Consider the following 22,667-nt stretch of genomic DNA (forward strand, 5'->3'; position numbering starts at 1 on the left):
GTCCATGCAATGGGCGCTACTATCCTGTGGTCTAGACCAGGAAAGTGAAGAGGTTGAAAACTTGCCCATGGTCACAGAGCTAGCAAATGGCAGGGAATGGAGTCAAAGAGAAGTCTGTGTGCCTTCGAAGGCCTCCCTTCCATTACCACCACCACCATCCCACCTTCCCAAGCCATTTTCTGTCTCTGACCCTGTTTTCTCATCTGTACAATGGGAACAAAACTCATACCTAACGCAGGCCCTGCCGCTAGCGGGTTCCCAGTGAGTATCTGTGCCTCCTCTCCCAACCTGAGGCTTATGTATTCAGGACAGAATTTCCCCCAAACCAGAAACTTCCTGCATGCATATGTTCCCAGAAACAGGTGCAGAGCTCCACACAGGCACATCGCCAGCGTCCAGAACCCGGTGGGCGCTTAACCAGCGTGTGTTGAGCAGACAGGCATCAGGCAACGCCGACGTATACTCAGACACAAAAGCCACAATAGGGGCTCAGGCCCCGGGAACACCCACCCTCCCACCACGCGCGGTCCCCGCCAATGCCCCTCCTCTGCCAACCACCGGCCCCCCACCCCCCAGCCCAAGGCGCGGGAAATATTTAAAACAATTTTATTCATGAAAATATGCTGTACAATGCACTCTACACGGCCTCGACACGGCACACACGCACACGCACACGCTGACGGCACGGCCACGGTACACTGCCTACGATATGCGCCGGGGACGCCGCGCCCACAGCCCGCCCCGACCGGACACTTATAAATACGGGGGAGGAGGCAGGACTGGGGCGGAGACAGGGGTGTTGCTGGGGGGGGGGGTCCGGAGCTGAGGCCTGCTGGAGAGGCTGAGACCAGTACTGGGGTGGGGGGGGCGGGGATGGGAAGGGGGATTGCCTCCAACCTGAGAGGAGAGGGGCAGCTGGGGCCTGCAGGGCTGGGAAGTGGGGGGGGCTGAGCCCTGGGAGTGGGGACCCTAAGGGTGGTTTCAGGGCTGAAGGGAAACAGCTGGGGGTGAACAGCCAACAGGTAGGTGTGAGTGCTTCCAGGGACGGGAGGCGGTTCCTGGCTCCGGGGGGGTGAGGCTGGGAGGGCGGGAAGGGGTCAGCTGGGGATGGGCTGGCGGTGGGCCGCGGCGAGGGCGCGCAGATGAAGCCTGGAGGCTCGGAGGCGCCCCAGCCCCGTGCCGCCCCTCCTGGTCGGCGCCCACCTGGCTCGTCCCCACCGCCACCGGCCCCAAGCCCGCGGGGCCCGGGTCTCAGGAGTGGGCGGGAGCGGCAGGTGCCCCAGCGCCCTCCTCCAGCGCCCCCCCCAGGGGCCTCCCGCGGGGCGGGGCGGGGCCGAGGTCGGGGTGGGGCGCAGGGGGTCGGGACGGGAAGACGAGCCCTCGACGGGGGCGGGGCGGGGCGGGGCGGGGGCGCCCGGGGGCGCGGAGGCCGCTCAGCCCGGCACCCAGCTCTGGTTGGGGGGCGGGGCCCCGGCCAGGCCGGGCGGCGGCGGGGGCAGGGCCGAGTCGAAGTTGAAGTCCATCTCGTCGCTGTCCATGAAGTCGTTGAGGATGATGGACTCGACGTCGCACTCGAGGCTCCCGCTGAACATGTCGAGGTCCAGGTCGGCCGGGAAGCGGTCGGGCGCGGCCCCCAGCGGCCCGGCGGCCGCCGCGTAGGGCCCGGGCAGCGCGTCCAGCAGGAGGCCGGCGGGCGGGGCCCCGAAGGCGGCGGCGTGGCTCGGGGGCGCCAGGCCCGCGGCGCCCGCCTCGCCGGGCAGCGTCATAAGGCTGATGGGGTGGGCTAAGGCACTGCGCGAGGGCGCCGGCGGCGCGTACGGGGCGGCGCCCTTGCCGGGGCCGGGGTAGGCGGCCGCGCCCGCCAGCGCCAGCTCCCCGGGCGCGCCGAGCACCGGGCCGGGCCTGGGCGCGGGCGGCGGCAGCAGCGCGGGCAGCGCCCCCGGGCGGAAGGGCGCGGCGGCGGGCGCGAAGCTGGCCTGCTTGTTCTCCTGGATGGTCTGCATGGGCAGGCGGCGCAGCGCGCCCAGCGCCGGCGGCCCGAAGGCCCCGCCCGCGCCCGCGCCCGCGCCCGCGCCCGCGCCCGCGCCCGCGCCCGCGCCCCCGTAGGCGCCGCCCTTGCAGCCGCCGAAGTAGGCGGGCGTCCCGGCCCGGGCCCGCGGCCCGTACGCGTCCTGCGCGCCGTCCAGCAGGGCCTCGGGCAGCCCCGCGCCGCCGCCGTGCAGCCCCAGCGCGCCCCCCAGCTCGGCCAGGCGCGGCAGCTCCCCGGGGCAGCGCGCCCCCAGCGCGGGCGACAGCGCGCTCGCCGGGCTCGGGTACATGAGCGGCGACGACGGCGCCAGGGCCTCCAGGGCCTCGTCGTCCTCCAGCTCGGCCGCCTCCCCGAGCAGGGGCCTCCCGCCGCCGCGGAAGTCGGCCCACGCCTCGTAGTCGTCGCTGGCGTGCGAGGCCGGGCTGGTGGCCCACTTGGCGGCGGCGGGCACGGGCCCCGGGGCCGGCGCGCCCGGGGGGCTGTCCTCGGGGCTCCTCTCCGGCGCCTGCAGCTGCTTCTTCTTGCTCGCCTTGCCCTTGATGCGCAGGAACTTGGCCCCGTTGTCCATGGACACGGCCCGCCGGCGCGGGGTCTTGCCCGTCTTTCCGCCCTCGGGGTTCAGCATCCACCAGGAGCTCTTGCCCGTGCCCTCGTTCTGCACGCGGATGAACCGGGTGTGCAGCGACAGGTTGTGCCGGATGGAGTTCTGTGGCCAGAGACAAGGACACGGGGGGGGGGGGGAGGGGGGGGGCGAGGAGGCCAGGAGGAAAGAAGAGGAAGCGATGGAAGGACGAGGGGCAGAAAACAGAGAAAAAAAAGAGAAGAGGAAGGAGAAGGGGCAATGGGAGGAAACATACGATGGAGGGTGAATGGGGTGAAGAGGGGGAGGACAGGTGTAAGTAAAGGTTGGACAGGAATACCCACCTTCTACCCCAGCACCGCTCCACTCTTCCCCAACACACACACACACACACACACACACACACACACACACACGCGGCCCAGAGGGTGGGGCTGCAGCTTTGGGCCTGGCCTGTCCCCAGAAGGCGTGGCACAACGGGAGGGCTACTCCCCAGGAGCTGCAGCAGGGCCCCCTCTCCCCAGCCCAGCCCCGCCTGAGGCTAGCCAGGCTGCCAGGGCCCCCCAGCAGATTATGTAAGGGCTCCTGCCGCTGCGGCTCATTTGTCTGCCCCCCTCCCTCCCCAGCCTGGCATGGCGCCAGGAGCCCGAAAACCCAGGGCTCCAGAAATCAATCTCGCGGTGACTGATTAAGCCCTGTTTAGAACTAATTGCTCTTTCGTGTGTGGGGAGAATAAATTACCTGCTTTAATTTCGTGTCTTTAAAATGCAACTGCAGGTAGAGAAGACTGTTAACCCTTTGCTGGGAGGGCCTGGCCGGGGAAAGCAGAAAAGGCTGGGGGTCCCCAAGGTGGGGACAGGCCCGAAACTCTTCTGAAATTTCCCCCAAGTCTTGTGAGCGCCTGTCAGAACTATAGAAGCCTAGATTCCCAGCAAGCCCCTCAAAGCACATCCATCAGCCACGGGGACCTCAGGCCCCACCTCTGCTCAGTGCCCACCTTCAGGCCCGCCCAGCTCCCAGCCTGTGCTCCCCTCAACCACCTGAAGCGGAGGAGCTTTGCCCCCAAAGCCTCCTTCTGATAGAAGCTTCACAAAGTCCCCATCAGGTGGCATAATCCCCATTTACAACCAGAAGACCAAGGCTCAGAGGGGTGAGGCGGCTTGCCCAGGGCTACGTGCGGCCCCTTCTGCTGTTGCTCGTCCCTCCCTGGGCCCCACCTCTCCCAGTCCTGTCCACGCTTTCTAAATTTCTGCTGCTCCAGTCTCTAATGCTCCCCGTGTCGAAGCCTGCTTTTGCCAAGAAGGCGGGGTTAGGGGAGCAGGGGGGAGGGGGCCATAGCTCCTGCAACCTGGCTCCCCACAAGCACCTCAATGAGGACTTGGGGGCTGCACCTGCCCTGCCCCATCTCTGGGGCCTGCCGCCTGGGGGCCTTGACCTCCCGACTCAGGTACTGCTGTGGAAGGAGCATGGGCTGGGCTATCGGAAGGGCTGGGCGGGATGCCTGGCTCTTTGCAGCCACCCAGCTATGTGACCATGGCCATTGACTCCATCTCCGTGAGCCTGTGCCTCAGTGAACGACGCTGACCAAAACAGGCACCATTCAGTAACGGCCTCAGAAGGCTGTTAGATCACTGCCTGGGGTGATGTGTGTGGGCACCTGTTAGGTGGATGCACCAGGTGCTCATAAACACCGGTTAAAGGCCTCACTCTGGCCAGAAGACCACACTGTTAGATCACCCAGCAGACCTGCTCTGTCTCTACCTCCTTAATGTCGTGACCCGAGTATAACTGTGCTAGGCACCAGCAAGTCTGGGAAGCTGGCATCACCCCATCTCACTGTACCGGGGAACAGAGGCCCAGAGGCATGATGTAATTTGCCCAGGGTCCCACAGGCAGCGATGCCAGGTACCACTCCAGATCCACCCAGCTCTCGGACCTACTCTTAACCTGTTTGTCCACCAAGCCCCATAACCACTGACCAGTGAGGGCCCTCCCTCCTGCCTCCTTCCACCAAGTCACCAGAAGGAGGGCTCCTTCCCCACTCACGCTCCCAGCTCCTGGGACCTGATTCTTCAGGCACCACTCCCTCCCTCCCTATCGCTGGCACTTTCTGGTCTTGGGAGGTGACAGCTCCAAGGCCCCTCCCAGCATTGCCCTGCCTGGCTTCTCCTGGGACCCTGTGAAGAGGGGGAGAGGAAGCCCCAGGGAGTGGTGCTCCCTCCAGTGGATACCCCCTTCCCACTCCTGCCCCTGCACCTGGCTCCCTAGCCCCTCCTGCACACCTGTGTTCAGAGGCCTCGGGGGCCTCCGTTCTCCTCATGGGACTGTCTGGCTTCACAGAGGCTCCACCTCCCAGCTTCTCCAGCTGGAGGTCGGGCAGGCAACACCTCTTCATCAGTGTCACTATGTGCCAGCCTGAGTGCTGGGGGGCGCGGGGCGAGCGGGGGGAGAGAGAGGGAAGGACACCGCCAAGTGCCAGCACCCACTCAGTACCTGCTTGTTCGGCCCTAGGTGTTAGAAGTACTTTATCTCCCGCATTCTATCAAACTCCATACAAGTCAGGGATTGCGATCCCCATCTCAAGATGAGGAGAGTAAGGCTCAGAGAGGTTAAGCAAGCTGCCAGTCCCACAGTTCAAATGGCAGGGCCACGTACTGATTTCAGGTGACTCTCACCCAAGTCTACAGGACGTCACATACTGCCACGGGAGAGAGAAACGAGTCCGGGAATTTCCAAAGAATCTTAGGAAGCCAGTACCCTAGTGCTTCTCAAACTTTCCATGTAAACTATCCCTAGAAGTTGGCAGCATGAGAAGACCAGGGGCATGGTGCAAGGTCAAAATTTCCTATTAAGTCTTGGGCTTCATTTTTAGCATTCAGGGGGATTTCGCATTGTACCTCTTAGCGCATCTAAGCTTTCTGAATATACAAATACTGTTTTAGATGATTTGTACCAAGAGCGCATGCTCTGCACCTATGAGGGTTTGCACTCTTCCCCACTGTGTTCCTGCCTGGTCGGGTACCCCTGGGAGCTGGAGCCCCAGCCTGGAACCACAGCAGGTCACTCAGAAGAAAGGACTCCCCCAAGGTTGCCCAGGACCTGGAAGCAGAGCAGGGATTTGAGCACGGGCCACCTGACCCCTGGTGTGGTGCTCTTCTCACCCCACCAAGCCTCACCTGAGCCTGTTTCCTCACCTGGACACTGATGAGATGTGCCAACTGTACTCTGTGACTTTTTCATATATGACACTGAAAGTTCTTGAACTCATTCAGTCCACAGGTTTTCAAACTTTTCTCTTTTTTTTTTAAGATTTTTATTTGATTGCTTCTTGGCCTTTTGGGTAAGATCAAGTGTAAAGATTTTTATTTGAGAGAGAGAGGGAGAGAGCATGACTTGGGGGGGCAGGAAGGGGCAGAGAAAGAGAAGGACAAGCAGACTCCCCACTGAGTAGGGAGCCGGATGCCTCCTGCCCAGGCTCAATCCCAGGACCCTGGAATCATGACCTGAGCCAAACAAAGGTAGAAGCTTAACGGACTGAGCCATCCAGACCCCCAAACTTTTTTTTTTTTTTTTTTAAGGTAGTGGAAGTCTGTTCACAAATGGAATCTAATGCAAAATGGAGTGTCACACTCAAGCCATCAGGGAGCGGGGGCAGGGTGCCTGGAGCTGGGCTGGCTCAGCACCCCTGGCGCTCTCACAGGAAACCAGGCCCCCGTGGAGGGAGGCTGCAGGCCAGATGGATGGGCAGTCAAGGCCTAGAAGGCTGCCGTCACCCAGGGAGGGAGCCCAGAGTTGGATAAAGACCTAGGCCCCTGACTGCGGAGCCCAGGCTGAGCACCAGGTGTGCACCAAGGCTGTGGCCCCTGAGGGAAGTCCTGGCCCTGCAGCCCAGTCAGGCTCCTTGGGGCCCAGCCACCTGGTACCAATCAGAGCTCCCAGCCAAGAACCCAGTGGCAAGCACAGATCACAACTCACCCACGAGGCCTCCTGGGAGGCCAGAGGCCACGGAGGAGGTGAGGGAGGCAGAGAAGGGAGCCGCCTCTGCCAGGCAGCAGTAACCAGGGCTCCCTCTTAGAGTCGCCTAGCAACCCGCCACCACAGCCACAGCCCCGGCATGCCCGGGCTCCCCTGTGCCCAGAGCTGGGCCTGGCTTCTGGAGCCTCATACCTCCCACACCTCCCCGCAGGCCTGGAGCAGGTTAACAGCGGGGGGGGGGGGGGGGACACGGACCTCGCTGATTTGGGAGGGGGACCATCACGGAGCAGAGGGAAGGCACAGCAGTGGACATCCGTGCCCACCCCGCTCTCGCTCAGAACCCGGGGCTAGGGAGGCTGGGCCCGTGGGGCTCAGCCACCGGGGGAGAGGAGGCTGGTGCAGGGTAAAGTGCATGGGCTCTGGGTTGGATCTGGATTCCGGTTTTGGCTCCAGCACCCCATGAGCAGCTCAACTCTGGGGCAGGATGCTTTGAACCTCTATTTCCTCAAACAGCTACCTGCTTCCACTCTTGTGTCTCCACAGCCCTCCACCACCCAGCAGTCAGAGTGGCCCTTTAAATAACTTGGATAGAGTCTAGTCTTGCCGGACCCCTCTGATGCTCCCCATCTCGGAGTAAAGAAGGAAGGCCTTGCCCTAACCCACAAGCCCCTCCACGACCTCTCAGACTCCTCCCCTAACGCTGTCCCGCTTGATCTGCTTGATTCCTCCCTCTAGTTCCTTGAACCTGCTGGGCGCGGTCCCACCCTGGGGCCTCTGCCTCAGGGGAACACTGTTCACCCAGATACCCAATCAATCTCTCATCACTCTCCAGGCTGTGTTCAGATGGGATCCTTTACCCATCCCGACCACTATCACCATTTGCTCCTCCTCCCTGCCATTTCTTGGCCCCCTTACCTGCTCTCCACTTTTCTAAAGCAATGATCACTTTCTTAATTAACAGATCGCTTGTATATATATATATATATATTAAGAAATTAATATAGAGTTATATGTAAATATGTAATTTTATTTAGTTTTGTGAGGGATTTTTGTCCACTTTTGACTGTACCCCAGGTGTTCGATACACACGAGGCATCTAATAAATGTTCACTGATTGACTGAAACAGAGAGAGAAGGGGGGTGAGACTGGGTGCAGGGACAATTAAAGAAAACTGGGCCGACTAGCTTCCCCACACTGGGCTGAGAGAAGCAAACACAGAATGAGAGCCGGGCATGGGGTGGAAGGAAGTGGGGAGCAGCCCGATCCACAGACAGCAGCGCAGAGGAGGCTCCGGGGTTCCGTGAGAGGTGAGCAAGGCCTCACGGGGGGAATGTGCACCTGCACACCTGCACACCCCGCCCGGCTCCTCCCGCTGCCCAGATAGGCTTGGGTGATCCAGGGCTCGCTGGGGCCAAGGTTTCCGAGAGCCCGTCCCGCCGGGGCCAGGGGGGAGCCCCGGCGGGGAGACAGCCACCTCCTCCTTGCTGACGGTGCCTCCCTCACGGACAGGGTCTGATCCATTTGGTGGTGGCAGCTCATCTATCCAGCAGGACGCTCTCATTTATTCCCAGGACACCCTTCGCCCACGAGCAGTAATGCATTCATCTGACAGCACAACCCCATTTATCCAGCACCCCAGTCCCATTTATCCAGCAAGTACAACCTCATTTGCTAACAGCACTCCATTCACCTGACGGGCCCCCTCATCTATCCAGCAGGACACCCTCATTTATCCTCCAAGTCGGAGTCTCTCCTTCTGCCGGTGGTGGGCTGTGTTCTCTGACGGTGTAACCCGGCCGGTCCGGCAGGACGTCATCTCTCCTACAAGTACTCTTCATCCCCTGACAGGACAACCTCATCTATCTAATAATGCAGCCTCACCTTGCCTCCAAGTACCACCTCATTCCCTGACAGTACAACCTCGTTTATCTTCCACTACAACCTCATTTCTCCTCCTCGCACAGCTCCATTCCCTGATAGCTCGCCCTCCTCCAGGCCAGAGCCCGCCAGAGTCCCAGGGACTGGCGGGGGGTGGGGGGGGGTGGGGGGGGTGCAGGGGGGTGGGGGGGGGGAGGGAAGACCTAGAGAGAAGAGTGGTCTCACCGCTCCTTCCCCCTGCCTACAGAGGGCTGCCTGGCGCTAAGGCTGTATCTGATCTCCGCCCGCCCCGCAAGGGCCCAGGGACCCCGAGTTCTAGTCCCGCAAGGGCCCAGGGACCCCGAGTCCTAGGTTGTTCAGCACAGCCAGTGCCCGACCATTACTCCACTTCCCATTCTGTCCCCTCTAAGGCTCAGAAGGGCCCACAGGACTGATTTCCTCCAGCTCTCCAGGAGGGAAAAGATCCCACCTGATTTGATCTGTAGCTTTTGCTGATTTCTGCGGCATGGATACTCCCATCGCAGCCAATTTTTAGCTGCCAGCATGACGTCACCGAGTACAGAACTGGGAAGAAGTGTGCAGGACCAGCTCTTCCGAGCCAAGGCCGCCAGCTCTAGCACACCGCGGGCACGGGCTTCAAATACCAAGGCAGCAGAAGGGCACCACCTACCACACGCCAGGCCCCGCCGGCTGGGTCCTTCAGACACATTTCTTCTTTCAGTCCCGATAACCACCCTGCAAAGCAGCGCTGCTATTTGACAAAGTGGGGAAGTGGGCTTGGGAGGGTAGAAGGACTACCAAGGTGATGAAGCTGGGAAGTCCTGGAGGCAGGTCGGGGTCTCCAAGCTGTCGGGTTCCAAAGCCAGGGCGCTCCCCACCCGCTCCACCTGGGTGGCAGGGGACCCGATCCCGCCCACCTCAGCGGCCATCCTTGCCTTGGTTCTCAAGCCCAAGCTTCCTGGCTTTCAGCAGAGACAGGAGACCCAAGTCTTGTGTCCCCCACCCACCACGAGTCCTATGCTACCTCCTGGCCTTCCTGACATCCGGGGAATCCCAGGACCTTACAGTTCAGTCCTAGGACTTGCACGCATCCAAGCCCAGAGCTGGGTATGGGAACCTCTCCAGGTTCCATCATTATCTGAGGTTTGGCTCAGCCCCTCCCCTAGGAAGCTGACCTTGCCTACCCAAGGGTGGTGATGATCCCTGGGCAGAGACCACCTCTGGGCCTATGTGAGTTCTCTGATCTCCTCCATGGCTCCTGTTTGCCCTCTCCCTCCCTCTGTTCCTCTCTCCCTGCATGAAGAAAGGTTGAGAGCTGGGCTGGAATCCCAACTTCATTCATGTGACCTTGGGCCTCCCCTGTAAAAGAGGGTAACAATATTCATGGGGAGGGCTGGGACCCAGATGGGATCCTGCATGTCATGAATCTCATCCTCTCCCTGACTCAGAGCCCCGGGAGCAGCCCCTGTCCCACCCCGTACCCCACACCCCACTCTGGAGTCCCAGGCTGGCCAGACAGACACGCCTGTCTCAGAGCCACGGTCTCTCTGAGGGTCCCTTGCTCTGCCACCTGGGCTAAAGCTGGGATGCTCAGTCCAGGCAGGCTTCCTGGCAGAAGGGGGTGACCTGGAGAGGCCTGAGGCCATGTGCAAATCCTTGGCACCAGGGTCTGTAGTGGAGGAGGAGCAGAAGGGCAGGCGGGGGCATCAGGCAACAGGTGTCCATAGGTGACTGGGCTTGGGGTCAGCAGTGGAACAGAAGCAGGCAGCCAGGGGCCAAGAGGAACCAAATGTCCAAAGCAAGGCATGAGGTCAAGGACAGGCCCTGACATCCCACACCGCCACCCCAGAGAGAGCAGAGCCCGCACACCTCGGCTGGGTACAGGCAAAGCAGCAGCAGAAGTCGAAGCTCACCTCTACTCAAACCCCATGGCTCCTCGTCTCCTGGGGGCTCAGGTCCAACTCCAGACTGACACAGAGGAGCCCTGAGGCTCTACGGCCTCATCAGCCCCATGCCCTTCAGCCCCCTCCCCGGGCTCCAGCCACCCGGGGGGGTCTTACACTGCCTGCCTTCCGCACTCTGCTCCCGCTGCCCCCCACTTCTCGGCTTGACCAGTTCCTGCTGCTCCACCGAGGCAAACTCTGTGATGTCTCTCTACTTCCCTCTCCAAGTCCCAAAGGTGGTGGCTCCCACCTCAGCGCTGCTGCAGAAACATATCCACGACCCAGAGCGACACGGGGTGCGACACCGGGTATGACACTGGGTACGAGTGGGCCTCCGCACTTGAACTCGGCGGGGCAGCCCTTGGAGCACAGGCTGGGGCTCCGGGCAGCCCTGAGCCACGTGGGCCCCGTGCGGTTCCTGGTCCCCAAAACCTCAGGCCAGAGCTCCCGGCCTCGCCTCCTGCCTCGGGCTCCCAATCCTGCTGCCTCGGCCACCTCCCTGCTGCTCCTCAGCACTTCCAGGCTCCCGGGGAGAATTCAGTAAAGGAAGGAAAAGTACCAACTACCATTTACTGAACACTCCCTACGTGCTATGCGCTGCGCTGGCACGACGACACTTCAAACCTTACCGTCTTTTTAACAATTCTCTGAGTTGGCTTAGTGTGCCTATTTCACTGCTGGGAAACTGAGGCTCCAGGAGACAGATGGAGCTGCCCCAGGCTGCATGATGTAAGTTAGTGGTGGGGAAAGGGAGTCACACCCAAGGCCTTTCCTCTGCCTCCCACCCGGAGATGCCTCTGAGGAGGAGCCAGGCCTGACAGCAGCTCTAGGGGGTGGGAGGGGGGTGAGGCTGTCCACCCTGGCTCATTGAGTCCTCCAAAGATTCTTTCCTCCCTCATCCAAGATTAAAGGGGATCCCTAAATGCAAAGCCATTCCGGCCTCTCCCTATCTCTCCTCAGTGTGAACCCTGTCCTTCCCTCCGCATGCAGCACCTCCCTAACACCCCTGCCCCAGGCCCTGGGAGCAGCTGCGGTGACCTCACCCAGCCCTGCCCTGGGCCCAGCTCTGGGGAGGGCCCAGCAGCTGTGCCCCAGCCCTGTAGGCTGGCTCCTGGGGGAAAGAGGAAGAGTGGGCACAGCGCCAAGAGAACCATCTGCTCTCCCGGGGGCATGGCCACCAGCACAGACACTGGCCTCACCCCCAGGGGCTGCCCTTGGCCCTCTATCCCCATGCCAAGGGGCTCCAGGAGCCCAAGGCAGCCCACCCAGACCGGGGCACCAGCCCTCATCTGCCATCTGTCTTCTGGATACTGAGAGGTCCTTGCAGGACATGTTGGAGCATGAACGTCCGCTGAAAAATGAACAAGTGCTCAGGGTAAGCTCTGGGTGTAGAGGCCAGAGGCCAGGGCTGGGTGTGCGGAGCCCTGCATGCCCAAGCCCCAGCCTAGCTGCGCTAAGAGCCTGAGATCCCCTGGGGGGAGGGGGCCTCCATCCCCTCACATCTGCTCAGCTGGCAGGTGCCTCTGGCAGAGGGCAAGCCCCCTTCCCCCACAGCCCCAGCTCAGGTTACAGAGCCGGCAAGGCCAGCAGAGGACAGGGGGAGGGGACAGACGGGGTGGAGGAGGCAACACTGCTTCCCAGAGTGTTGGGGGAGGGGATCTCTAGATGGGACTCAGAGCCAGAGAGGGAAGGGCCATGTCCAAGGTCACACAGCCTCCTCGTGGGCAAAGAGACGCCCGCGTCCAGGAGCAGGTGGCCCTGGGTTCAAGGGTGACCTTGAGCAAACCACTGCCTTCATCTGTGAAAATAGTGAGTCTTAAACCTGCCTGCTGGCCTCCCAAGGCCACGAGGAAGGCTCTGGAGGCCAGAAAACAGTGGGCCAAGCTAGAGGCAGGTGGAAGCTTGGACATCCTGAAGAGCCGCCACCTTGGGGAGGGTAAGGGAGGCATTAGAGGAAGGACACCCTCCCCCAACACACACACACACACACACACACACACACACACACACACACACGCCTGTGTCTCTCAAGGATCAGGACCCAGGATACCCACCCTACACCCCAACAGGGAAGGGATTCCTTTCCTTTCCCAGAGCAACCTATAGCCCTAAGGGTGTCTGCCAGGATTTCTTGGGGACCTTATTACACGGATCTCTCCTGTTACTCTCACAACAAAGCCTGGGCATGAGAACTATTATTATCCCATTTTGTAGAGGAGAAGACAGGCTCAGTGGCCAAAGGCCACGTAGATGGTGAGCGGCAGAGCTAGGTTTGCTCCTCCCTGCTGCCTCCAGGACTCCTCACCACACCACCGTCTCACCTCTGAGATCCCCTAGGTACCAAAGGTTCCTGCAGGGCACCTCAGGCCTGCTTCTTGGACTCTTTGGGCCTCTACCCCCTCAGACCCACCTTCTTCCCTGGTCCCCAGCATCTGGGTGGCCAAAGCCACTCTTTCCCCTTTGTCCACACCAGGCCTGAATGATCTGTCTGCCTCTGTCATTCCCCAGCTAGTAGTGCCACTCCCCTGGCTGGATATTCAAGACCATTCCTCTCTGGCCCCAGCCTCAGGTCCTGCTGTGCTCTGACCAACAGAACCAGACCCCAGGGGGCTCCTAAAGAGTCCTGAGGCTCTGACCTCCTTTGTCTGGTTCCCCTCCCCACCTCCACATACCCAGAGCTCATTATTTGGCCTCCCCTCGTGACCCTGAGCAATCTTTATCCCGAATCAAATTCACGAGGCCTCATCTTATCTCCCCCGCTTGACCTGTGGGTCACTCGAGAGGTCAGGGAGCCAGACTGGTTCCTCTGAGCAGCACCGCAGTGGGGGGTTAACAGGTGTAAGCCTGGATGGAAGTGCATGGGGGAAGTTGTCATCAGCCTTGGGCCTGCAGAGGGGGGTGCAGAAGAGGGGAGTATACCACAGAACACCACGGCATAGCACCCAAGCATGCCGGTCTGAGCCAGGTACCCCTGGAGCATCCCCCAGGCTGGAAGCCTCAGGGCCACATTCTTAAGAGGGAGCAGAGAGAGACAATGATGGGGATGGTGGGATGGTTTGGGGGGGACATGGTGTAGGGGGGGTGAGGGGTGTGTGTGTGTGTGTGTGTGTGTGTGTGTGAGCTTGGATTGGCCTGGCCTGAACACTGGGCTAGGGAGGAGTAGCCCGGGGAGTTTTATTTCTGTCACTTACAGCAGGATACAACGAAAGCCACTTTCTCCAGCCTTATTTCTTCCTAAAACAGAGGAATCACAGTAGCAGCCTCACAGGGTGCCGCGAGAGTTCGATGAAAGCATGTGTGTAACGGCACGTGGCGGCTGAATCCTGAGCTAGAACCGTTCAGGGTGGCTAATTCGAGGGTCAGAAGAGCAAGGAGTGGAGTGATCCGCTGGGACCAGGGAGCCAAGCGCTTGAGTGTCATGCTAAGGTCCCTGGAGGGGGCCCTGTCGGGACAGCACCACACTGTACACACACTGTACACACCAAACTGTGCACATCAGAGAACAGGGGCTGTGACTTGCAGGCCCTTCCTGGTCCAGTTCCAGAGGCTCGCTGAGTATTTACACCAGCACGCGTCCTCCTGCAGCCACAGGCTCCCAGTGGCAGGGGGCATCAGCCCTGGCTGCTGGCGCTAGCCCCTCCAGCTGTGTTCATACCTAAGACAGGAGGGTGAAGGTGTTGGGGCTGGGGAGTCCACCCCTTGGCCCTCAATTCTCTGGAGGGCCCAAAAAGAGTGAGAGGGAGGGGAGGGGGGCTCCACCTGGACAGCCTGCTTAGAGAAGAAGCTGGTCTACACTGGGAGCAGAAGGGAGGGACACACAGGAGCCCGGGACACTGCCATCTGAGTCATTGGCTCAGAATCTGGTCCATCGGTAGACAGTCCTATTAAAATCAGACCCTCGGAGGATCTGGTATGGAAACTGGAAACCTGTATTATTTTAAAGCTTCTAGGTGACTCTGAACATCAACCAGGTTTGCCAACAACGAAGGATTTAAGGCAGGAATTCTCAGAGATGTAGTAGGTTCCAGAATCACCTGGGAGGTGGGCCTGTATTTAGTCTCCCCAGCCTAGTTTCTGACGGGTGGCCCAAGGGCTCAGTCCAGGAGTCAGGAGCCACCTTGATGAGCATCTGTCAACGGCAGGGGGTATGGGGTGGAAAGGTGGCAGTGTGAGGGGGTCCTGAGGTTACAGGCAGCAGGGAAAACAGGAAGGAGGGCAGTTCAAGCTCGGCTGGCTCCCAGGGGAAACTGAGGAGCCCCAGAGGGTTCTGGAGCATGAGGGATCCTTGGGGCAGGCGGGCTGGGGTGCTTGGGGCTGAGACTGCACAGCGCTGGGAGAAACATGGGAAAGACCGGCCGGTGTCTAAATCCAGCCTCAGCCTCGTCCCAGCCATGCTGCCCCGGCCAAGTGACTTCACCTTTCTTGGCCTCCATTTCCTTAACTGAAAAATGGGGCTATTAACACATACCTGGCAGGGTCCAGGGAGGATGTAAAACAAGAACGTACGCATGTGAAGTGCCCAACAGCCTAGCACCCAGACGTTAATTCTCTTAATTCCTGTTCCCCTTCCCACAACAGGCAACGCCCCCCCAGAGACCAGAAAGGTTTCTCTGCAAAGAGGGAGGCCCTGGGGGGGGGGAGGGTGTGGGAGGCCCCTCCCCCACACGCCACCTGGCCCCCCTCCCACCTCCACATATGGGTTGGGGGGTGGGGAGAGGCAGCAAACAGCCAAACCCTCCCAAACAGGAGTTGGTTTCCATGGTAACCAGGGTGCCAGGAGGAAGGGGGGGCACTCCAGATCCAGCTGTCCCCCTGAGCGCCCTACCCAGGCCCCAGAGCCTTAGTCAATGCCCACCCAACACCCTGCACTCCCATCTGTCTGCTCTGGGGGCCCACCCCAGAGACTGCCACGAGCACACCCTTCATAGTGTCCAAAGTATGTTTGCACCAGGGTATTGCCAAGGTCAGGGTAGGCCTCCCCAAGCAGGACCCAAGTTCTAGTCCATCCACACCTGTATTCACAGGCCCGCACCCCTGAGAAGTCCTATTAGTACTTCGTGCCTAGGTCCCAACTAACCGACCCCCCTGGCTTCTCGAACCAGAGGGCTTGTCAGCCGGAGGCCTGAAAGAACCAGGGATCCCGCGAAGGGCCTTTGGGTGCTGATGAGGACCTCAAGGATCAGAATGGGAGAGAGCCTTGCTCCAGCTCACACACTGGATCAGAACCCTGATGGGCGCTCTGTGGGCGCTCTGTGCACCCCTCCACCGCTCGGGATCCCACCGCTCCAGCTGACCCAAACCCTGAACTAATACACCGGGACAGGGGACAGACAGGGGACAGAAGCGATGCCCTGGGGGACTGGGCCGCTGCCAGGGAGAAGGAAGGAAGTGCTCACAACTTTGAGGCCTAATAGAAAGGGCACTCCTGCTGCAGCACTCAGTCACCAGGGGTGTGTGAGCCAGGAACTGGGCCCGGAAGGTCATGCATGGTCCCATGACTCCCCACCCTAGAGCCCTCCAAAGCCTGATCCACAGGTGGAAAGGGAGGGGGGCAGTATGTGACCTGTTTCCCAGGTACCCACCCCCAAGCTGGGAGGCAGGCTTCCAGGCTGCAAATTGGGAGGGGCTGCTGGTGAGCCTCCCACCAGGTAAGGGAGGCAGTGAGGTAAGGAGGGGGCTCCCCCTGCTATATACCCAGTAGGTCCGTACCCCAGAAGCTTGTACCCACACCCCCTTGCCCCTCAGACGACGGGGACAGAGAGGCTTCCGCGGCCCCGTGTGGCGGCCACCACCAGCTGCCACTCAAAGACAAGACCCTGGGTTGCCAGGAACAGGCCTGTGCCCTCTCAAATCCAAACACAAGCCCTCTCCTCCAGCCCCGGTGGCGCGGAAAAAGTTGGAGTCAAGGGGTCAGAAAGGCGTTCAGTTCCCAGGCCAGACGCTTCCTAGGGACGGGACCTCGGGGCAAGTCACTTCTCCAACTGGAGGACAGGGATGCTCCTACACCCCCCGAGAGCCGGTGGCCAGGATGTGAAGGGATCTGCGCGGGGCCAGGGGGCGCCCCTCTCCTGACCCTCTCAGCCCTCCGGGTCCCTGGCAGAGGCCCCCAACTCCAGGGGGTCCTGGAGCTGGAGTCCTCGGGGTGTGCAGAGAGGGGGGCCCCAACCCGCAGAAAGTGGGGGTTGGGGGGCGCTGAACTTTCGAACCCGCAAACCCCCCGCGCCGTTCATTACCTTAACACGAGTTAAAAATAACCGTCTCATCTCTTTAAATTAGTCTGTCTGCAATTACCGCCTGGCACGGCGCTGCCCGCCATCGGCCCGCTGGAGCGGCGCCAGGTGGCAGGCGGGGCCCTCACCCTGTCTGTCCGTCTGTCTGTCTGCCTCCGGGCCCTCCTTCTCCCGCAGCTACCCCAGGGGCCTCTCCCGAGGCCCAGACTCCGGAGCTCCCCAAGTTGCGCAGGGAGGGGGCCGGCCTGGCTGCGGCGAGGGGGCCCCGGGGTGGGGGGGGCGCCCCGGGGAGCAGGGGACGGGGTGGGGGCTCCCGAGCGGGCGGCGGGGGAGGGGGAGGGGCGCCGGGAGGCCCGGGAAGCCGGAAGGGCCCGCAGCGCGCCAGCGCTCGTGGGTGGGTGTGAGCAGGTGGCCGTGGGAGTCTGCCGGGCGTGCCAGCAACTGTGCCAGGAGCGGCTGGCACGGGCTCGTGCCCAGGAGGCGGGCAGCTGCCAGCCCCCCGCTCGTGCAGTGCGGGGGGTGAGGACACCCCCCAACCGGGGCTCACACCGCCTCCTCCCGCACCCCCACCAGCCCTTGGGGCTGGGGATCCCCGGAGGACAAAGGAGGAGGAGGGAGCCCTGCTGGAGCAAGCTGGAGGGAGGAGGGAAGGGGGAGCCCTCTGCACCCGCAGCCACTGCTCCGCCTGCCTGTAACAGGACCCTCCTACTGGCCTCTGGATCCGGGGCGGCCCCCCCCCTCCACCCCACCTAAGACCCACCGGCCAGCCAGCCCGGGCCACATGGGGGTAGCACCAGCCCTCCCCACCCCATCCCCCAACCGCGGGGCTGCTCCAGGCCCGGAGGGAGAAGGGAAGTCCCCATCCACTGAGCTCCTCCCCCATCAGGCCTGGGGACAGGAATGGGAGGTGCCCAGGCCTGGCCTGGGAGCTCTCAGGGGAGCTGGCAGCCAGGAAACACAAAAGCAGACAGAACAACTCCAGGGGCGCTAAGTGGAAGGAGCACCAGGACCCAGAGCAGCCGGGAAGGCTTCCTGGAGGAGTCCTGTGCAAGGGAAGGTGGGGCTGGAGCCTCAGGGAGGAGCCCGGAGGCTCCACCTGGATGCACTTTGAGGACACAGGCGAGTGAGGGCAAGTCTCCTGTCCAAGCCCTCACCCGGGGCCTGGAGACCCTGTGTCCTGAGGGAAGCAGGCCAGCCCCTTTGGTGGAGCGCCCCCCACCAAGGCGGGCCTCTCTGCAGGCTGCAGCCTCTTGGGGGCCCTGCACCTGCGGCCATCCTACCCACCGCACCTCTACCTCCCCACGTCACAGGTGGGACCACAGGGCAAAAGCCAAGCACACGGGCCCTTCCGGCCGGGCCGCTCTGCCCTCCCCATGCCACCTCCCTGCCGTCCCTAGAAGCTGCTGCTTCCGGCCTGGCCGCCCAGCCCTCTACCCCCTTGCCTTTGCGTCTACAGTCAACATCCCTTGAGAGACTTTCTCCCAAATTCTACCCCCCAGCGAAGACAGCCCAGATCAAGTGCCACTTTCTCTGTGAGCATTTGCCCGGGCTCCCGGGGGGGGGGGCGGATGTAACCTGCCTTCCTTGCCCCCCGGCCCCCACCTCCCGCCCTTCCCGCCTGTAGAATACACAGCCTGGGTGTGGAGCCCTGATGCATCCTGAAGGCAGGCCCCATGCCTTCCCCTTTGGTCCTCCACCCTCCATCTGACACAGGGTTTGCTAAGCCCCAGGGATTCGGGTGCAACACTTGTGTGGGGGAGGGGAGGGAGGAAGGAACAATGGGCCCCAGCCCCCGCCCTGGCACCTGAGCTGTACCACAGCCTCTGCTAAAGCACAGGCTAGCTGGGAGTTGGGGATGGTCCCTCCTCCACCAGGTTCCCCAGAGGGACTGAATGCTGAATGGGAATGCAGTGGGGTGGCGTGGGGGGGTGGGGTGGGAGAAGGGGAGGCAGGAATGAGAGGAGAAAAAGGATGGGGGGTGGGGTAGAAGGAGGACAGCCACTGACCACATGAGATGGGGAAGGCCAGGGCCCCCCTCCAACAGCCCTCATCCAGTGCCTGGGTGGTCTCGGCCAGGGCCCAGGTCAGGAGCCTCAGGCTCCCTCTCCCATGCCCCAGCCCACTAGGGCGTCTTCCTTCTTGAGCCAGGTGCAGGGAGAACCAGTGTGTCCCCAGCAGCGTGGGGCCGTGGGAAGCACTGCCAACACGCAGGCAGGAGACCTGGGCCATCGTCCAGCACCTGCCGCTCACCAACAACCTGAGAAGTTCCCTCCCCTTCGCGGCCTCAGTCTCATCGTCCCAGAAATGAACTCAGGGGACCAAATTATCTCCCAGCACATTCCCAGCCACCTTCTAGGATTTAGATCTGCACCCCACAGCCCGTTCTAAAGCCATCTGTGTCCCCCTCCCACACCCAGTGCCAGCAGGACACTATGGCAGAGGCTCCGTGGGGCCTCGGAAGGAGACACACCTGGACTGGAGTCCAGCCTTCCCATCCGCTGACTGTGTGACCTTGGGCAGTTCACTCCTCCGCTCTGCCCCTCAGCGCCCAGCTCTGTAAATGGTGACAGTGACAGCCACCTCGGGGACTGCTGAGAGCGTTAAGGAGACACCTGGCACCGACGCCTGAAGGTGACTGGCACCTGCCACCCAGCAGCCCCTGGAAGCCCTGCCTTGGCCCTGAGACCCTCAGTGAACTCCAGCTCATGTCTCCTCTTGCCATCCTCCCCCACCACTCCTGATCCCTCAAGCTCAGGTGGGGCTCCACCTCCTGCAGGAAGCCCTCCCTGGATTACTCTGGCCCACGGCACCCTCCCCAGCCTCGGCATCCTCTGCACCAGCCACCCGTTTCTTCACACTCTCACCAGACAGGCACCGCGGCTTCTCAGTGCCAGGCTCTATGCTGGGTGCTGTGGGCACAGAGATTGCTCCGCCACTGCCACTGTCTTCTGACGGGTGGGTGGGGAGGGGAAATGTAACAGGACACAAAAGACTGAGCCTTATGACAGGCAGGAGAGGGCCAGGGAAGAGGGAAGTCCTTAGTCAGCTCAAGAGGGCCAAGGAAGGCTTCCTGGAAGAGGCATCGGAACTCTGTGCTCTTGAGGACAACAGCGACTGAAAGGTGGGACAGTGCTTGGGGACAGGGAGGCAGGGGGGCACCAAATCCCAAGGGCAGTACCCACTTAGGAGGAGCAAGTGTTCTCGTGGGGGCTGAGCTCAAGGAGGCTGGAGAGATGATGTGGGAGGAAACTCATGGGGCCGCCTCCAACCTGTGCCTCCACCCCATGGTGGCCAGAGAGAGACACAGAAGATGCCAGCATGAAGCCTGAGAGCCACGGGACCTGGCGGAGCACCGAGGCTCCTACAAGGCAGCACCCGGGCGACCAGAGCATCTGGGTTCACAAGGCTCGCCTCCTCCCAGGCACACCTCCTTCCTCTGACCCTGGCCGCAGCCACCCCTCCCTCCAGGCCTGCCTCCCTCGCAGAGACCCACCCCCCCCAAACCTCCTCCTCCTTCTCCTGCAAAGGCATCGACCATCCCCACTCCCCCAACAAGATGGCCAGAGGAGGGTCTGGAGGCCACAATCCAGTCAGGCCCTTGCACTCTCCCAAGATGGCTCCCCCCTTTCCACTGGATGGCACTGAGGCCTCCCTAGGGTGCCCCTGCCCCTGCCCCTCCCCTCCCCTCCCCCCGCCAATGCATCTGGGCTCAGGAAGCCAGCCTGGGGTGGGCAGGGACAGGTCCCCAGCCCTCAGCACCCTGCCCTCACACCAGCAGAGGTCATCACCCGGCCGCCCACCGTGCTGATCCAGGCAGGGGGGAGACAGCAGCTGCCCCACGGAGAACTCAGATTCCAGGTCACCTGACCGGTTCCCCACCCCAGGCTGGCGGGTGCCCTAGGGTGAACTCTTGGCACCACACGCAGAGCTGCGGGGGCTCGGGGGCTCACTCCTTACCCTGGGGCCAGCTCCAGGGAGGGCAGTGGGAGAGATCTGGGGAGAAAGCAGACACTGGCCCCAGGCCATTATTCCAGCTCTTTAAGGAGGGTGCCCTGGCGGAGAGGGTAAAACAAGAGTAACGCACAAAGCAAACTCGCGGGGGGCTTAAGCGGGGGCCCCCACACATCAGAAGCCTGGGAATGGGTTCCTCTGCTCTGCAGCCACGCACGGGGTGGCGGCGTCCCGGGGGGGGGGTGGGCCTCAAAGTGGCGGTCCCCGGTCACCTCACCAGACCTCCCGCCCTGCACCCAGAGCACGCACACAGCTGCTCGCAGCGCGCCCCCGCCCGCCGGCCCCTTGCTCCCGGGCGCACACTCCGTGACCCCGAGGGGTGCCCCAGGGCCTCCCTCCCCTCGGCGCCCCCGGAGGCCCCGGCGGCGCCCCCGGCCCCCCTCCGCGGCCGGACGCTCCCACCTTCCAGCCGGCCGAGCTGTTGCTGTCGCCTTTATCCTTGAAGTAGGGCACGTAGCGGACCATCCAGTCGTAGATCTGCGAGAGCGTGAGGCGCTTGTCCGGGGCGCTCTCGATGGCTTTGGTGATGAGGTCGGCGTAGGACAGGTTCCCCCACGCGTTCCGCCGCGAGCTCTTGGCTTTCCGCAGCGGCCCGACCTCCGCGCCCAGCGGCGCCGCCGGGGCCATGGCCGGGGCCGTCGCCCTGCGCTCCGGCCCGCAGTCCTCGGCGCCCTCGGCGCCCCCCGCGCCCAGCGCTCCGTCCTCGTCGCCCGCCAGGTCGGGCTGCGGCAGCGGCCAGGTGCACGAGCGCGGCCGGCTCTGCGGCGCGAAGTCCGGGTCCACGTCCACCTGATGCGCTCGCAGCTTCGCAGCCATGGTCCCGCCCGGCTCGGGCGAGGAGGGGAGGGAGGCTCCGCGGAGGGCGGGCGGGCGGCTCCGGGAGCGGCGCGCCCCGGGGAGGCCCGCGGGAGGGGTCCCTGGCGGCGCCGGCTCAGCCGCGGGGCGCCATGGGCCGGGACGCCGAGACGGGGGGCTGCGCGCGCTGGGAATCCCGAGGCGAGGGGAGGATGGGGGCGGCGAGGCAGCGGCGGCCCCGGGGCCCGGCGGGCACACAGCTCGCCCCGCTCCGCTCCTAGCACCTGCCGCCTGCTTGCGCCTGCAGCCGCCGCCGCCACCGTCGCTGCCGCCGCTCCCCCGGCGCCCGCCCCGCGCGCGGGCCCCGCTCTCCCGGGACGAGGCCGGATTGCACCATGCCGGAGCCCGCGCCGCCGCCGCCGCCGCCGCCGCCGCCGCCCCGGGAACGCCGCCGCCGCCGCCGCCGCCGCTCCGGCTCCAGCGCCAGCTCCCGCGCCCGCCGCGCTCAGCGCCGGCTGCACCTCGGGACGGGCGGGGGCCGGGGAGGGGGCGGGCCCGGCGCGGGAGGGGGCGGGGCGTGCCCGCCCGCGGCCCCGGCCCTCCGCCCGCCCGGGCGCCCCGCCCGCGGCCCGGGGGTGGGGGCGCGGCGCTCCCGGCTCGGGGCGACCCCGCCGCGGCCCCCGCGCGCCACAGCGCCGCCTACGGAGCGGGGGAGGCGCGGCGGGAGCGACCCCGCCCCCCGCTCGGCGCGGGGGGGCGCGCGGGGGCGGGGCCCGCGCCCTCTCGTTGGTCCGCGGCCGAGCCGCCCCGCCCACGGGCTCGGCGGGATCCCTCCCGGCGGCGCGTCAGCGGGTTATTGTTACAACCCGGGGTTTCCCGGGGCAACGGGGAAGGGGCGGGGCTCGGGGCGCTTGGCTCCGCCTCCTACTCCCGCGGGGAGTGCCCCGCCCCCCTGGCTCCCGACCCCGGTTTCCAATCTTGGAAACCCGATAGGGCGCGGGATGGAGCTGTCCTTTGTGCCCTGGACTGCGCTGGGGACAGGGGAGGGGGATCCAGAATATCTGAGTTTGGGGCACACTGGGCCACAGTTGCAGCTTCCGCATCTGCACACGGGTTCCTCACGGGCTCCTTCTTAGGGGACCTGTGTCCGGAGTTTAAGAGCCCCGCTTCTCAAAGTTTGGCCCGCAGCAGAATCACCCTCACCCTGGAAAGCTCGTTAAAGCAC

At 63.2% G+C, this 22,667-nt stretch overlaps 1 protein-coding gene and 1 long non-coding RNA gene across 2 annotated transcripts; both read right to left on the reverse strand.

Annotated features, from left to right (window-relative positions):
- Positions 1 to 590: 590 nt before the first annotated feature.
- Positions 591 to 21,983, reverse strand: FOXO6 (forkhead box O6). The gene is made up of 2 exons (XM_049094311.1): positions 21,050 to 21,983; positions 591 to 2,735 (listed from the first exon to the last, which is right to left on the reverse strand). Exons 1-2 carry the CDS (start codon positions 21,461 to 21,463, stop codon positions 1,434 to 1,436), a joined length of 1,716 nt encoding a protein of 571 aa, XP_048950268.1. The 5' UTR covers positions 21,464 to 21,983; the 3' UTR covers positions 591 to 1,433.
- Positions 14,024 to 20,582, reverse strand: LOC125752114 (uncharacterized). The gene is made up of 3 exons (XR_004805076.2): positions 19,107 to 20,582; positions 14,441 to 14,535; positions 14,024 to 14,061 (listed from the first exon to the last, which is right to left on the reverse strand). It is a non-coding gene; the product is annotated as an uncharacterized LOC125752114 (long non-coding RNA).
- Positions 21,984 to 22,667: the final 684 nt, after the last annotated feature.

This window comes from Canis lupus, chromosome 15 (assembly GCF_003254725.2).
Source record: "Canis lupus dingo isolate Sandy chromosome 15, ASM325472v2, whole genome shotgun sequence".
Taxonomy (NCBI): Eukaryota; Metazoa; Chordata; class Mammalia; order Carnivora; family Canidae; genus Canis; species Canis lupus.